Source organism: Cyprinodon tularosa, unplaced genomic scaffold (assembly GCF_016077235.1).
Source record: "Cyprinodon tularosa strain WSP-4 unplaced genomic scaffold, ASM1607723v1 ctg38, whole genome shotgun sequence".
Lineage (NCBI taxonomy): Eukaryota > Metazoa > Chordata > Actinopteri > Cyprinodontiformes > Cyprinodontidae > Cyprinodon > Cyprinodon tularosa.
In genome coordinates, this window is record NW_024039096.1 from 2,657,878 (window position 1) to 2,675,682 (window position 17,805).

The 17,805-nt window shown below is 38.9% G+C and overlaps 1 protein-coding gene across 1 annotated transcript in view; it reads left to right on the forward strand.

Moving 5' to 3' along the window:
• Positions 1 to 17,805, forward strand: part of ppp1r9bb (protein phosphatase 1, regulatory subunit 9Bb) — a 60,789-nt gene that overhangs the window by 30,929 nt on the left and 12,055 nt on the right. The window contains exons 2-5 of the mRNA XM_038296932.1: positions 9,308 to 9,440; positions 12,220 to 12,340; positions 15,206 to 15,310; positions 16,310 to 16,442. Coding sequence (XP_038152860.1) covers positions 9,308 to 9,440; positions 12,220 to 12,340; positions 15,206 to 15,310; positions 16,310 to 16,442 — 492 coding nt within the window. The remainder of the gene's footprint in view (positions 1 to 9,307; positions 9,441 to 12,219; positions 12,341 to 15,205; positions 15,311 to 16,309; positions 16,443 to 17,805) is intronic.

The window sequence follows — 17,805 nt, forward strand, 5'->3', positions numbered from 1 at the left end:
AACAAGTTTTTTAGGAAGAAGAAGAAGTAATTATTTTTTTTTTTTTACACTTTACAGGTGCTGGTCATAAAATTAGAATATCATGAAAAAGTAGATTGATTTCAGTAATTCCATTTAAAAAGTGAAACTTGTATATTATATTCATACATTACATACAAACTCATATATTTCAGATGTTTATTTTGTTTAATTTTGATGATTACAAATGACAACAAATGAAAATCTCAAATTCATCATATCAGAAAATTAGAATATTGTGAAAAGGTTCAAAATTGATGGCCCCTGGTGCCACACTCTAATCAGCTAATTAACTCAAACCACCTGCAAAAGCCTTTAAATGGTCTTTCAGTCTAGTTCTATAGGCTACACAATCATGGGGAAGACTGCTGACTTGACAGTTGTCCAAAAGACGACCATCGACACCTTGCACAAGGAGGGCAAGACACAAAAGGTCATCGCTAAAGAGGCTGGCTGTTCACAGAGCTCAGTGTCCAAGCACATTAATAGAGAGGCGAAGGGAAGGAAAAGATGTGGTCGAAAAAAGTGTACAAGCAAGAGAGATAACCGCACCCTGGAGAGGATTGTGAAACAAAACCCATTCAAAAATGTGGGGGAGATTCACAAAGAGTGGACTGCAGCTGGAGTGAGTGCTTCAAGAACCACCACACACAGACGTATGAAAGACATGGGTTTCTGCTGTCGCATTCCTTGTGTCAAGCCACTCTTGAACCACAGACAGCGTCAGAAGCGTCTTGCCTGGGCTAAAGAGAAACAGGACTGGACTGCTGGTGAGTGGTCCAAAGTCATGTTCTCTGATGAAAGTAAATTTTGCATTTCCTTTGGAAATCAAGGTCCCAGAGTCTGGAGGAAAAGAAGAGAGGCACTTCATCCACGTTGCTTGAAGTCCAGTGTAAAGTTTCCACAGTCAGTGATGGTTTGGGGTGCCATGTCATCTGCTGGTGTTGGTCCATTGTGTTTTCTGAGGTCCAGGGTCAACGCAGCCACATACCAGGAAGTTTTAGAGCACTTCATGCTTCCTGCAGCTGACCAACTTTTTGGAGATGCAGATTTCATTTTCCAACAGGACTTGGCACCTGCACAGTGCCAAAGCTACCAGTACCTGGTTGAAGGACCATGGTATCCCTGTTCTTAATTGGCCAGCAAACTCTCCTGACCTTAACCCCATAGAAAATCTATGGGGTATTGTGAAGAAGAAGATGCAATACACCAGACCCAACAATTCAGAAGAGCTAAAAGCCACTATTAGAGCAACCTGGGCTATCATAACACCTGAGCAGTGCCACAGACTGATCGACTCCATGCCACGCCGCATTGCTGCAGTAATACAGGCCAAAGGAGGCCCAACTAAATACTGAGTGCTGTACATGCTCATACTTTTCATGTTCATACTTTTCAGTTGGCCAACATTTCTATAAATCCTTTGTTTTTATTGGTCTTCAGTAATATTCTAATTTTCTGATATGATGAATTTGAGATTTTCATTTGTTGTCATTTGTAATCATCAAAATTAAACAAAATAAACATCTGAAATATATGAGTTTGTATGTAATGTATGAATATAATATACAAGTTTCACTTTTTAAATGGAATTACTGAAATCAATCTACTTTTTCATGATATTCTAATTTTATGACCAGCACCTGTAGAAACTCAGAAGCTGATCAAATATCGGGTTAAAAATCGGTCGGGTGGTCGATGCCTGATATTTAGTTTTAAGGCCGATACAGGCCGATTATATCGTGCATCCCTACTAAAAACTCACATAAATCTTAACAGAACCAACTTTTAGTTGATTTTTTTGCAGTGTTCTGCTCTACTGCTATGAAAACTGGTAAAAGGTAAAGTCATTTGCTCTTAAGGGAACAAAGTGAACAGAAAAGTTGGGAAGCCTGAGAGACGGAGAAGGCGTTCCAGAACTGAATTGATGTGTTTTCGAATGCGCAAGGTGCTGCATACATAATCACCTCGGAAGATGGGGAAAAAAGAGGAGTTCTTTTAAGATTTGGCTTTTTTGTGTGTGTGCGCAGCTGCAGAGGGCCCTCATTAACATGCTGGAGGTGGTTATGTAAACTGCCATGCTGTTAGATCAGGCTGAATGTGGGACGCTAAAAAACACAGGCCTCCGTCTCCATGAGAGCCACTCCAGTGGCTGCCATTGATTTGATTCCCCCTCTGTGTGTTTGATCACTGCTGAGAAATGAAGCAGCTCTGAGACCCTCTCTACAAAACTATCAATATAATTAAATGGTTTCAGATCTGCTTTGAAAGTGCTGCTTAAGTTATTGTGAATTTAGCCAAACCCATCTTCATCTCCACCTCCTCTGATCATCTGGCAGTTTATTATGACCCTTAGAGCAAAGGGCTGTTGTATAATAAGAAATGTTGAGGAGTAGAGCAGCAGCAGCTCTCCTCTGAACGGATATGACTTCTGTTTGCCTAAGCAGATCGATATGTCGGACCTTTTTCCTATTAGAGCCTCCTTGCTGCACACATTGAGTCTATTACAGATGATCTCAGTACATACTTGGCTGCATAAATCGAAACAGGTAGTAAAACAAAGATCTATAGAAGCTTTTCTTAATAATTTCCTGGGATTTAGACTCTTATGCTGACAGGACAGGTGTAATTCTGACCCGTAGGCCACATTTCTTGCACATACCTTTTAGTGCTCTCTAAATAAATAGGAATGAGAGTTACGCCCATTGAACTATTCATAGATAGATCTAGATTAAAGTGATTTTGCAGGTGCGTTTAATCACTTAGATCAGGGGTCTTCAACGTTTTCGAGGCCAAGGACCCCCAAACTGACTGCGAGATGGAGCGGGGACCCCCTAATTATACTGTATATATTGTATGAAATTGTGTTATATCAAACTGGTCCTATAGTCACTCTGTTACATATGGAGTCATGTAACGAAAGTAATTTCTCCCTGGGATTATTAAAGTATTTCTGATTCTGATTCCTGGTTGATGGGACAGGTGTTGTGAATGAAATGGTGCCCAGGTTTGAAAGAGGCCCTGTGTGTCGCTAAATGTGTGAATTGATGGCTGAAGGACATCTTCTGCTTCCATTTATGTTTACTACAGTGCGTTGAATTCATGTTAATGTGTATTTAAAGGCATTTTAATTAGTGCAAAAAATTGCAGGAGGGAATATAAAAAAAAGTAATCAACCAAGACTTTCGCGACCCCCATGCAGTACCTCCGCGGACCCCCTAGGGGTCGCGGACCCCCTGTTGAAGACCTCTGACTTAGATCATGCATTTTCTTTTGATTATTATAATCTTATTGCACGTGTTTCACTAAGTCAACTGGTCATTTCTTAAGTCATGCTGTATACATTTAGTTGTGCACACCAGAGACGGGGGATCTGGAGTCAACAAGTCATCTCCATGTCATGTATATGTTCCACACAGCCAATTAACCAGGTGAGTGTAATCTGCACGGTTAATGCACCGTGCAGATTACTCTTACCTGCTTCAGGTGAAGGTTCTCGGTCATCCAGGTCTAGGGCTGGGTATTGTTAAAAAAATTTCGGTTCCGGTACCAATACCGATACCTTCACTTCGATACCGGTTCCTGAACGATACTTTTTTCGATACCAGTTTTATAATATCAATTCGAAAAAAAAGAAAATTACACAACATAAAAAAGTACAAATCTTGAGTTTTATTTTAAGCTCTGTTTTTCCATTTACATTTTTCCTCTTACATAAAAAAATAAATAATTCAGTGTCTAATATTCACTGTTACATTGTGAGGACCTTTTTACTTAGCAGTTTTCCTTTAGAAAAATTACCATGTCTGACAAACAAGCCCGTTGAATGGGATCCTACTGACAGCGCACCGCTGGTATGGGGGGGGGTCTGAGCGGCTCCGACAGAAATATTGAAGGCAGGATGAACTGACTGCACTGATTACGTTTTCAGGTGGATTTTCCCACTTAAAAACATAATAAAACTACTTTATTCCCACTGATCACAGCAAATATAGCTGCAAGGCAAATAAAGGATAGAGTAGCTCCGCCCAACGCGCGTCTGACCCACTTTGCGACCGCGCAGCCAGAGCAGCAAAGCTTCTTCAGCAGCGCGTCAGAAGCTGGTACAAGCAGCAAAAATGAAGCAGCAGACGAGATTTTGCTGCTCTTGCTGCGTCCAGTTTGAAAGCAGCATGATTCACTCCGCTCTGGCTTTGCTCTGCCCACGGGCTGCTGAGAGGAGGATGGTCGCGCTGGCTGCGGTCCGCTCTTCTTGCAGTCAAACACAGAGCGACTTTCTGCTCTTAAATTATTTCCGTGCACGATGTATTGCATTGTGCACTATTAGCATCAGTCTTAATAAAGTGAAGCCGCACTTTTGACCTGGGGGGCATTTTAAAGGGGTTCCGCGACGCTGCAACCAGTTCACAAAAGATACACATGAACCGTGGCTGTAGGCGTGACCACCTGTGTATTTTTCCTGGATGACGCAATCACCTTAAGTGTTCCAGCCAATCACCGAAACTTGGTACCGAAAGACGAGGCATGTTTCGATACTCTGTAGAACCGAAGCATTTCGGTCGGTACCATAAAAGTACCGAAGTTCGGTACCCAGCCCTATCCAGGTCATAGTCATTCCAAAAAAAAAGAAAATTAAAAACAATCCACTGGACTTTGTTTCCAAGTTTGAAGATGTTTTAATTAGAACCTTCTATATTTAGAGAAAATGTGTGAGTTTGGATGAGAAAGTGAAAACGCTGCACAAAGAGGCGCCAACCTTCAAAACTATTTATTTTACATTACCTGGAGGCATTATAGCTCTGCATCTGTAAAAGTGTCATTAACATACTGAAAAAGAAAAGAAAAGCTAAGATTATAAAATATTTGAATAAATTAATAAAATAGATATACTTGCATATTGGTCACACTGCAAAAAATGAAATCTAAATAAGTAATTTCTTCTTAAAATAAGTGCATTTTTTCTTGAATTAAGGATTTAAGTGAGACCCTATGCCAATGGAACAAGACAATTTACACTTAAAATAAGAAAAAACAATTGCATTGTCTTATTTCAAGTGCATTTTATCTAAACACCTTATTCTAAGAGTAAAATACTAATTCTATTGACAAATCATCTTATTTACCTGCTCAAATTAAGGGTAAATACACTTAATTTGAGACATTTTTACTCATTTTGAGATCATTTTTGCAGTGCATAAAAAGGTTTTGTTTTTTTCTTCTTAACTAAAAGGTTTTATTTATCCAGATATGATTAAATATTTTAAAATATTTAAATGTTAAATTCAATGGCGTAAAATATCCAAAATATTTCACTGTGTTATTTTTTATGCAAGTACAACGTGCGTCACTTCAGGGTTAGTTTAAAGAAATGCTGCCAGAAAGGCTAAAAGAATCATTTTTTTTCTCCAATAGCTTTTATGGACAAATGATGAAAACTTGTTCTTTTTTTATATAATACAATTTTAATTTACCTACTTTTTTTTAATGAGGAAAATCATTATTTGATTGAATTTTGTTTTAACATTTATTATAAGAAGTTTATTTGTTTTTAATATGTAAAGAACGAGTCAGTAGAGCTGCTTACCTCGGTTCTCCCTTTGCTGAAATCACATCCTGGATAAGCCAATAGGAAGAATCTGAGGCACTAACCCAGTTTAAATCTGAGGTGGGCGAGATAAAGATGGTTTTAGACAAAACATGATTTTAATAAATTTGAAGCAAGTGATCAAAATAAAGCTGGAGAAACATAGATGGCTCTCTAAGACAGCCGTTTATACTATTTCTCTGCACAAAAAGGTGATTTAGAGGTTTGTAGTGATTGCACCTTTGGTGCAAAGGTGTGTGTAATCGCAAAGCTGGAAAGACATAATTAATTCTGCTTATCATTCTTAAAATGCTTTTGAAAGGCCAAAGTGTTAAAATTTCATTATTTTACATTATTTTATATTTTTTCAAATGGCAAAATCATGCGGTCTGGTCATTATATTTTCAGCGGCATTGAAAATATAATTTCACATTATTCTGGCTTTTCCTCACATTTTAAACCAAAACATGATTCTAGGATGCATTTAGTATTTTTAAAGGAACAGAAAATTATTTAATTTTTTTCTGACTGGTGCCAAAACAATTACAATTTTGAGCACTATGATAGTTTAATCTATTTTTACTAGGGCTGCAACTAACGATTATTTTAAAAATCGATGAATCGGACGATTATTTTTTCGATTAATCGATGAATCGGACAAAAAATATTTTTTATATTAACCTCTTTATTCCAAAATAAACATTTTAGACAGAACAAACAAGCACACAAGTACAGGTTTCTCATTAACTGTACTGTTGCAATATGAAAAATAAATGTTTGTGTTAAAACTACGCAAACTTACATGAGAAATGTAGCTGTACATCCACAAAATATAGGGTACTTTGTTTCATAAAGCGCAAAAAAAGACATTTTTGTTTTTAAAGCCCCTAAGGGGTTCAAACAATAGGTCCGCCCATTTCAACAAATTAGTTTTTTTTAGACTAGAAGAGTTCGGCCTTTTAAGACAGGAAAGTATAGCAGTTAAAGTTGCTACTTGAGAAAATACTGAACCATAGAGATAAAAATAGCCCTGTGATTCAAATTATAAATTGTATTTGGAATAAAAATGAGAGAACTAGGGGTGCTAAAAAACACATCCTCCAAAGACTCCAATTTACATGGGAATGTGGCATATAATTAATTGACATATTACTGATCTTGCTGGATTTTATTCTGCTTTACTTCCATAAATTGCAGGATCTTCTTTACTTTATCTTCGCCAGAAGATTTAAACTTTAAAAGCCTTGCCCTCATAATTTGCAAGTTAATTTATTTATAAAGTAAATGTAAACGCTGCTTAAGCTAATTCAAATGAAATTAAAAGTAAAATAAGTAGCCAACCTTATCACTGTTTGTAACCTACTAACACGGTAAGGAAAGCATCAGATGAGCTACCTGAGAAACTAACGTTACGTTTCCCCACTTTAAAACCAAACAAACATGGTGGTTCCGTGCCATGTTAATTTCTTTTGAAAAAAGTTGCATGTTATCACTTTTTTCGCTTTACAAAGCGCAGGCTATTTTAATTATTGTGATCAATTTGCGCCGTCAATCCCGGTGCATGCGCGCTTCATTTGCAGTCTGGACGCTGAGGCTCTGACTGCAGCGCTGAGAGGGACTCCTGCGGGAGTGGGGGGAGGCGCCCCACGGCAGAGTAGGAACGATACATGCTTTCACGTAAGAGTCTCCAAAAGCCGCCAGTGAAACCGAAAAAAGTCGCCAGATTTGTCGCTAGTCGCTTTTTTGAAAAATAGTCGCTGGAGGGGTCTGAAAAGTCGCTGAGTTGGCAACACTGCTCCTGCGGCGCTGACTCGCTCTGCCATATTTTTTTTTCTTCCTCTTTCAGTCAAGAGGCAGTGATGACGGCGCGGCGGATGACGCAATAATCGCGCGACACAACTAATCGATGATGAAATTCGTTGCCAACGCTTTTAAAAGTCGATTTTTATCGATTTTTTCGATTCGTTGTTGCAGCCCTAATTTTGACTTTATTTTCATTTTGCTCAGTAAAGCCAAAGAATGTTTTCTATACATAAATCACAGCTAATAATATTGATCTAATTACAGCTTATAATTAGTTGAGCTATCTGCTTAGGCAGCAAATCAGCTGCTTAACAAACATCCACTCATTCTCTGCTGTTGACCAGCAACTGCTGGGATATGTCAGGTTTTTTTGAGCAGAAATATTATCTGACTGCAACGTTTTTAGCATGGCTAGCGTTTAGCTAGCCTCGTGAGACCATCCTGATCTCGCAAGCTTTCAAGGTTTCACTCGCTAATCAGTCTGGAGACTCTCTGTTGAAGAAAATTTGGAGCCGTTCCCCAAACGAACGTCCAATCAGCGTTGGCTTTGAGGCGGGTTGAGGTGTGACGCAACGAGAAGCGCGACAGTTCAGTCTAAAGAACATGGCGGCTTGAGCCAATGAAACTAGCGTTAGCGTGGTTATCGAGCAAGTTTTATCGGAATTACAGTATTTTTTAGAGTATTTCTTCACTGAAAGAAGAGCAAAACACTGCTCTGGAGGCTTTTTTCAGAGGAAAAGATGTTTTTGCTCTTCTCCCGACTGGTTTCGGCAAGAGTTTGATCTATCAATTGGCTCCTCTTCGTCGTTGCTCTGTTACGTCATATGCTTCGTTGATCCGATTGGTTTATTTGGCCCGTCTATTGATCTCTTAGGCCGTAAATCTAAAGAAAACTCTAACTCTAACCCTAACTGCAACAATGCACGTAAGATGGGAAACATTAGTCTTCAGATGCAAAACCCCATCATGCACTGCAGCATATTTTTGCAAAATATTCTAACATGAATTCACCAAATATAAGGGGAACATCGTAGTTTGTTTTAAAGAAAGCATTTTAGTTTTATTATAATTTAGTTGCAAGGATTTTACAGTTTGAAGAAATAGAAAATGACACCACATGCCAACCATCACAAGGATGTGCATGACAAGGAAGGGCTGTATATACTGCATGCATCAATTAGCGACTTAATATTGCATTACTTCTTGAGCTCCTTGAGTTATTTACAGTCACAGGTAGGAGCTTCGGCCGGAGAGGAAGTTAGGGCCGGTATGATTTAAGGAGGGCCGGCTTTCGCACGCTGAATTTAAGACCTGTCCACCGGGCAAATGCCCGATATCACAGATTACCAGTCTGAGCCTGCATGGAACTGAGGTTGTATCATCGGAGTTAGGTTTATTCAATGATGATTATAAAGTTAATGTTTGTGCATGTGGAACATTGGAGAAATAAGATGCTTCACTCTGTTTACTGCAAACTGTCATGCAACGGTGGTAGAAAATTGCTGATGTTTGTGCAAGGCTAATCATAGTTATCAGGAGACCACTCTATTCTGTGATTCAATCAGAGGATGATCAATTGCCTTGTCAGAAGAACACTCTATTTTGTAACCCACCCCATGTGTTATGATCTGCTAATAAAAAGGCTTCTGCTGAGGAAACCCACCAGAGAGTAGATGTAGCTCAACGTAGCTCTCTTCTTCTGCAGAAGCCGTTAAAAAATCCCTCTTCTGTGTGGACTCAGTTTCTCTTTTATGAACCTACATTTTTTAACCCAACAATCGGGTTTCCTTTTGTGACTGTTTTTTTTTTACCTTAGTTGGCAAGAAGAAATAAATATAAAAAATAAAAGTGATCAAGTGTCTTATTACCTTTTTAAACCAGGAAAATCTTTCCCCACTGCAGGTTTTTGCCACCTATCCAAACGAGGACTACGACAGGCGCAATGAAGACGTGGATCCCATGGCGGCGTCGGCTGAATACGAGCTGGAGAAGAGAGTGGAGAGGCTGGACCTGTTCCCTGTGGAACTGGAGAAAGGTACAGAGCTGTTCAAAGTCTTTACTACAAGTTTATCTATAGCTGTGCAGCTACAAACATTTCCTGTATTTCAACCTGCAGTCATCTCCATTAGGAGGGTTTGATTGTTGTCGATGGGCTGAAGTCTTCACTAAATGCCATCTACAAACATTTATCCTAACGGCTTCTCTGAAAGGGGGCTCCGGCAACATTAATGCACATTAATATCTGGATGCATCATTGTTTAGCTGTCGGTTGAGAGCATGTTTAATGTGATACCGTGTAATGCATCATGAAAAACAGAACATGATGCACTGCCACATTTCCTTTTGTCTTTAAGAAAACAAAGAAGCACGGCGGGTTTTTCTCAGGGCCATAAATAACTCGCAGCGTGCAGCAAAACGTTGACGTCAGACTGTTGACATCACTGAAGTGAAAAGGTCACATCAGTCCTTATTTAACCCGTGAGAAGGTTAAAGGTTTGTTTTTAAGATCTGTTCATGAAGTTGAGCTTTCAGTCTTAAAATTGGTTAACAGTAAAGATGTTTCAACACGTCTTTTGGAGTCTAAAACTGTAAAGGTTTAAGATCAAAGAAAGGGGAGTTAGAAAACTATTGACGGCCTATTTCCTCATGTGTTAAAACTAATAAATTTAGCTTTTATTATTTTAATTTATACAGGTTGTCTCATCCAGATCCAGGTTCTCATTTAAAAGAGAAACCTGTTTTGATAAAAACAAAAACCTTATGCAAAGATTTTTTTTCTGCAGCTCTAAAAATTCCAATAAAATAATTTTATCTTTACTTTTAATCCAGTAGCGGATTCATTTTTTTAAAATAATTTCTTATTTTCTAAGAGGGTATTTTAGATGAATATAGAAGGTTTTTAATATTATAAAATTTATTTTGTTTTATACAACGATCTTTAATTTCTTGCATCATGTTTGCCATTTTATCTGATTTTATCAAAAGTATTCATTTGTGATATTTATGCGTTTTCAATTTTATAAGAGTCCAATAGATTCTTCTCTAATTAACTGCTTTTAATAAATCCTCGTTTAGTTTGCTTGTCAAATTATTGTTACTTTGCTATTTTTTAAATTGGCCTTTAGGAAGGTAAAATAACAGCTGGAACTGTGATGGATGAGAGCTGGAGTCACCAGGTTTCCATGACTACCAGGAGACAGGATTAAGGATGAAGCCTTTTTTTGTCCTACTGATGGTGTAAATCACACCCATCATGGCGATTCGATTCAGTATCAATTTCCTGACCCAACGAATCAATTATTTTCGATACTCAAGAATAAACCACGATATGATTCGATTAATTGGTTAATTTTTTCTTTTACCTTACAGGCTAGACAATGTTTCAGATTTGAAATAAATTAATTAAAGCTGTAATATCGTTGAGCATTTTATTTGAGAAACAACAGGAAATACCAGAAGTAGCAAATCTGTATTCGACCTAGGCCTATGAAAACCTCATTCATTTAAAAATAATAATGCCTCTGTGTTCTAGATTCTGAAAGGCTTTGCATCAAAAAATACTGAAAGCGGAAAGAGGGTAGTGGTTGAAGGAAGCGAGGAAGATCATTTAAAAAGCCTGAGAAAACAGCAAAGTTACTCCGAAAAACTTTTTTTTTTCTTAATGAAAATTTTTTTCAATGTTTCATTTCTGGATTTCCTTTTTTTACATTTATAAATGGTGTTCTTTGCTGCTAAAATAACGGAACAGAAATTACTCCATATCAGCTGAGAGTAAAGACAGAACAAAGCCTTCCTCTCTGTCCAATAAGCTCCGCCCTAAAGTCCCCTGGCAGCCGCTGGAGGCCCGGTGTAGGTACCAGATTGACTCGGGGGCCTGCGCCTTTTGATGACGTCACAATACATAATTGTTTTAACGTTTGCACAATTGCGCAAAACATTTTCATTGGTCTGGACAGCTTACTAAAGTAATTATAGCGGGGTGTAGGTTTTATTCTAAAGCGGGATTGCGGTTTGTAAACGGACAATTTTACGAAGAAATTCTCCATGGTCCCTGCGCCTTCCGATGACGTCACCGAATTCGCCATGGGCCTTGCGCCTCCCGATGACGTCACATTATGGCAACGCCACTCAAACAAACTACATTGAGCCTGCGGTCTGCATTTGTAACGACAATAAATAGAGACCGCGGGCGCAATGTAGATCGTTTGAGTGGAATTGCCATATCGTTACGAGTGGCGTTGCCATATAGTGACGGGCGGAGTTGCCATATTATGATGTAATCAAAAGGCGCAGGCCCCCGAGTCAATCTGGTACCTACACCGGAGCCTGTAGCTCATTGGTTCGAAGGAGGGCAAAATAGGTTTAGCGCCACCGCAGCACGGGAGTCAAAATTACGTCCAGGAGCAAATGGATAAAAATAGACCGGAGGAAAAAAAAAAAGAATCGATTCTCTTGCGGACGTGTTGATGCCCTTTTTTGTAAAATAACACCCCAAGTAAGTCTGGTTTTAGTCAAATTAGATTTAAAATAATGAAATCATTAATTGTTGAATTAAGCAATAAATTTTTTATTGTTTTATCTATCTCTACCAGGATTTTTTCATAATGTGGAGGATTCTGTCGGACTCTAATGCTCCGTCTACATCATTTAACTCTTTCAGTTTTTGCAGTTTCATTTTTTTATTTCCTACTTTTTACAAGTCGGACGACTTTCGCTCCGTTTGCTATTGAAAAAAGACCAAATTAAAACCTTTTTGACTCTATTGTGTGTTCTAAGCACTACTGTAATAATAGTTTTGTTCCTCTCTGTTTCAGATGGAGATGGTTTGGGCATCAGTATCATTGGGATGGGTGCAGGGGCGGACATGGGCTTGGAGAAACTGGGGATCTTTGTGAAGACGGTGACAGAAGGAGGAGCAGCACACAGGGATGGCAGGTGACTGGAACATTTTTAGTTTTATGGTAAAGAGTTGATGCTTCAGCAAACCAGGACTGCCACAAAAAAGTTTGCTTTTTGTTTCGTCTATCATCAGATTTTCTACATTATCGATTCGACTATTAAAAACATGTATTAAAATTCTCTAAATTAAACAATTTTAAAAGATATTTGTTGAAATGATGCATCTTTAATTAAGGAAATAACTCTAGCTAACAGTATTGCAAATGTAATGTCAGCAGCAAATGTTATAAACAACTTGTTTTATTTAATCCATAAAAAAATGTTTTACAGTTAGATGAACAGTTTATTTTTCCATTAAGTGATTAAATTTTTATTCTTATCTACTACTCTTAAGAGCAAAGGTATTTGATTCAATAATAAAATTTTTTTGAATAATTAGTTTCATCCAGGGCTGCTCAGACGGTAGCACTGCTGCATTGCAGCAAGAAGGTTCGGGGTTCGATTTCAGGCCCGGGGTCTTTCTGCATGGAGTTTGCATGTTCTCCCTGAGTGTGCATGTGTTCTCTCTGGGTACTCCGGCTTCCTCCCACAGTCCAAAAACATGACTGTTAGGTTAATTGGCTTCTCTAAATTCTCCTTAGTTGTTGAGTGTGTGCGTCAATGGTTGTTTGTCCTGTGTGTCTGTGTTGCCCTGCGATGGACTGGCGACCTGTCCAGGGTGGACCCCGCCTCACGCCCATTGACAGCTGGAGATAGCAGGGTTCGTACGGGTGCTGGAAATCCTTGAAAATGCTTGAATTTTGACGTTGTGTTTTCAAGGTTTAAAAAGTGCTTATATTTTGGATGAAATGCTTGAAAATGCTTGAAATTGTAACAATTTCTTTCGCAACAAATACCTAACTAACTGAATCGTGTGTTTATTAAATGGAGAAATAAAATGATGGAGAGCCCGAAAATGAAACGTCCGCCTCGCTAAACTCACGGTACCGCCTCGCCAACGTTCCAAAAAAACAACAACAAAGTTTTAATTCATTGCCAGGCCCAGACCTTAAAACAGCATTGATAACTCTATGACTGATAATACTGAATTGCGACACCTTTCGTAAGGTGCTGGAAAAAGTTTTAAAATGGATCTTGAAAGTGCTTGAAAAGTGCTTGATTTTGACTTTGGAAAAGGTGTACGAACCCTGAGATAGGCACCAGAACCCCTCGCGACCCCACTCGGGACAAGCGTGTCAGATAATGGATGGATGGATAGTTTCATCCAGGTGCTTAGCTGTTTGATTGGTTTGCAAGGTAAATTTCCTACTTAGTTATAGTCAAATCTGGGCTCTAATGCTGCAATAGAAAATTAACAAAAGCATTAAAATAGCGTAACATCCTGCAGGTATAAAATAAACTCAAACATGGTGGAAATTAAAACACTGCATCAATCATGTATTTAAACTAGTGTTGTGCCGATGCCATTTTTTGGCCCTGATACCGATACCCGATACCTGGCTAAGCAGTATTGGCCGATACCGATACAATATCGATACCATCTGTTTGGAAAAAGACGGAAAAGGTAAATCCAGAAGAACTTTTTATTGCCTACCTGGAATGGGTAACAATAGCTGAACAAACTTTTGGCTCTCAAAATGGTATCGGTGCCCTATTTGTCGATAATCATTGATACCGATACCCCCATTTTAGTGCTGGATCGAGGCCCCGCCCGATACTGGTATCGGTGCAACACTAATCTATGGTCTATGGTGCCCGAGACAGAAAGGTCCATAAAAGTCCACAAAAAACGTGTCAATATTCCTCCATACTGCTCGTCCAATGTATTCCAAGTGTCCTGAGTGGGTAGCATCCAGAATTTACTCGAAACAAAGTCATATAGAATGTTTTTAGAGCATAAACAGTAGTGTATAGGATTTCCTGAAAGCGCGCACCTGCGCGATCCCGACGCTACGGAAGCCGGCAGACCAAACCAGATGAAAGTGCGCATTCAGCGTCTGCTCTGCCGATAATGCAAGCGTAGAAGAAGAAATGTGCTGTTTACCTGTGCAAAGAAAGAAACAACGAAAGAAAAATGTCTGAGGACTTCAGTGTTGAGGAAGAGCATGAGTTCTTTGCCGAGCTGAATGCGCACTTTCATCTGGTTTGGTCTGCCGCGGTTTCCGTAGCGTCGTGAACGCGCTTTCAGGAAATCCTATACACTACTGTTTATGCTCTAAAAACATTCTAAATTACTTCGTTTCGAATAAATTCTGGATGCTACCCACTCAGGACACTTGGAATACATTGGACGAGCAGTATGGAGGAATATTGACACGTTTTTTGTGGACTTTTATGGACCTTTCTGCCTCGGGCGCCATAGACCTCCATTATTTGAATGTCAGCAGACAGCAAGAAGCCTCCCAGATCTCCAGATGCATTAGAGATATCAAAAAAGTACTCCAGAGTGTTGTTCAGCATGGGGGTGAGTAGAAAATGAAGGCTAATCATGTTTTGGGTGTACTATTCCTTTAAACTTAAAAAAACCATCATATTCAGCATGTTATGAACGTCGGATATGATGACTGAACAGGTAGTCGACAAAATCAGGACTAATTTCAATCATCAGATTTTTTTCACATCGATCTAATGAGACCAGATTCCCGTCGACCAGATTTTTTGGAGCCACTTTTTTCTTTCATTTTCATAATTAAAATAAAATGATAACTAATGTTTCAAAAGTCTTAAATAAAACAGAAAGAAATTCAAGAAAACTTAAACAACAAAAGCATGGCTGCTGAACGTATCGACACTAATATTGGCCCAAAATATTGTCCGGCTGACTCGTCGGCTTAGATCTGGTTGGTTAATCAGGCAGTCGACCTTGTAACCTTTGGCCGTTCACCTGTTGGATGTCTGCAGGATCCAGGTGAACGATCTGATTGTGGAGGTGGACGGGACCAGCTTGGTGGGAGTCACCCAAAGCTTTGCCGCCTCTGTACTCAGGAACACCTCAGGAACCGTCAAGTAAGAGACCTTTTTCCTAACTTTGCTGTATGTTTAACATCCAGACGGCAGTCGTCTGCTTTAAGGCTCTAAAGTCAACATTTATCACTGGGAGGATGCCGTTTGGTGGTTTTTAGCTCTTCAGGATAACCTTTATTTTTCAGCTTTATATTACTGTCCTCTGTTGACATGTTTTTTCCTTATATGCGGCCGCAGCCCGTCTTACAAGCAGGAATGACTTCTCCCACATCCTGCCGTTTCATTTAACCAGACTGTAGATTTAGTCTTGATTATAACCTTCTCCGTGTAAAGAGTGTTTTTTTAGTTCCAAAACTAAAGCTGCAGAAAATACAGTCTGGACCTGAAGTGTTGGTTTAAAACAGCAGGATGCTGTTTGCAGCTTTTTACTCAGTTTGTCTGAGGCACCTTTTGTTGTTTCGTCATCCATAATTCAGGAAGTTTCTTTGGTCGGGGCTGCTGGGATAACTGTTAGTGTATGGAGATCAGAGACCTCTGCAGATCAGCTTATGCATTATGGATCCGCTGCAGTGGCTCTGACCTGTTCCAAAAAAAAAAAGCTGCGAGGAAGACAAATGGAGCGGGACAGGAAGCGCGTTGGTGAACATTTAATTACTCGTAAACGCTGCAGAAAATGAAAAGACGACAGAGGCTGGCTCAGAGGCCATCTGGCGCTTTGCGACAGTTCAATCCAACGCCGCCTTTAATTTGACAGCCATTTGTGAACTTCTGTCCAGCATCTTATTTCCTCTCGGACGATCAGTTCAATGAGATAAAACAGAGGCAGAGTTGAGGGTTTGATGGCTGAAACAGTAAGAAAGTTGTCCATATAAGGAAATAAAGCAAATTAAGACAGATCTGATTCTGATTGTTATTAAAAATAAAACTTAAGAGCAGTTTCATATCATTGTGGACATCAGGGACCGTTTTGTATTGGATCTGTTTGTATTTTGGCTCCAAGAAGCCAGTCTTTGATCTTCTAAAGGGGTACTGATCCAACAGGTTTGTGATTGGGCGAGAGAAGCCGGGCGAGCAGAGCGAAGTGGCCCAGCTCATCCAGCAGACCCTGGAGCAGGAGCGCTGGCAGAGGGAAATGATGGAGCAGCGCTACAACCAATACACGGACGAGCAAGAGGTTGGGTCCATCACCCAGAACTGTTTCTACTCTTTGGTCTGCACTGAAATTAATCGAAATCTAGATAAGTAATTTTTTTCTTAAAATAAGTGCATTTGTTCTTGGATTGAGGAGGTAAAAGAGACATTTTGCCAATGGAACAAGACAATTTACATTTAACATAAGAAAATACTATTGCATTGTCTTATTTCAAGTGCATATTATCTAATTATCTTATTTTAAGAGTAAAAATACTCATTCCATTGGCAAACCATCAGTTTAACCTGCTTAAATTAAGGGTAAATACACTTAATTTAGGCATTTTTACTTATTTCTAGATTGTTATTCCAGTGTGAAGTCAAACTTTACTTAAAGTCTTAAACGGTTGGGAAAATTGGCCATTAACTACTTTGATAAAATAGGCTGTTTTAATTGGATATGTGTCCATCTCTGTTCCAATTTCCCTGCAGTTGCAAGATCCCAAATCCCTGCTAATGCATACAGGATAAAATGTCATCAACATATCAGCACCACTAAATTGCTTTAGAGGGAAACCTGACGGTTACAGGCTGTCCAGAAACAAAACTGTTCCTTTGGTTAGGGTTGGGATTAGGAGGTTTACCATTAAAGCAATCTATGATGCTGCAGCTTAGAAAGGAAGCCAAATCAGGGATGACTCAGATTATTTTGGGTTAAAAAGCCGTTTTCTAAAATTAGGTTTTAAATATTCTCTTTTTTTAAATTAATAAGTCATCTGTACTTAATTTTTAAATGATGTTTGGTTTCCTGTTAGGTCCTGGGGGGACCTAACAGGAAAACTCTTAAAACTCTTGTTTTAAGCCCCCCCACCCCCTGTAATTGACATTTATGCACTATTTTTGCACGCCACGCATCACTTTACTTGGATTTATCACTTTACTTGGATTTTCACTTTATTTGGATTTAGTTTTTACATATGCATAGATATATGTACATATATATATATATATATATATATAGAAGAGCTATATGTGTATATATTTTATCTCTTTTTATTCTTAGTTTTTTATCTTTATTATATTGTATTGTTGGATGTGTGTATATATTATATAAAACTGTGACTGGAGCGTGTAACAAAAGTAATTTCCCTCTGGGATTATTAAAGTATTTCTGATTCTGAGACAATGATGGTCAGATGAAGGGGTGTTGGAGTTGAGCTCCATCTAGTGGTGATTTAGGGTCAATACATGGGAGATTTGATCCTAACATTAAAAGTAAAAATGTTTTTTTCCTTTTATTGCTCCCGGTGTTCTGTAGGATGAGCACATGTCGTCAGACCAGCATACCCATATTTTTTTTTCTTCTTTCAGGGGATTGGCATGTCTGTTTTATCGAGGGGTGGGCG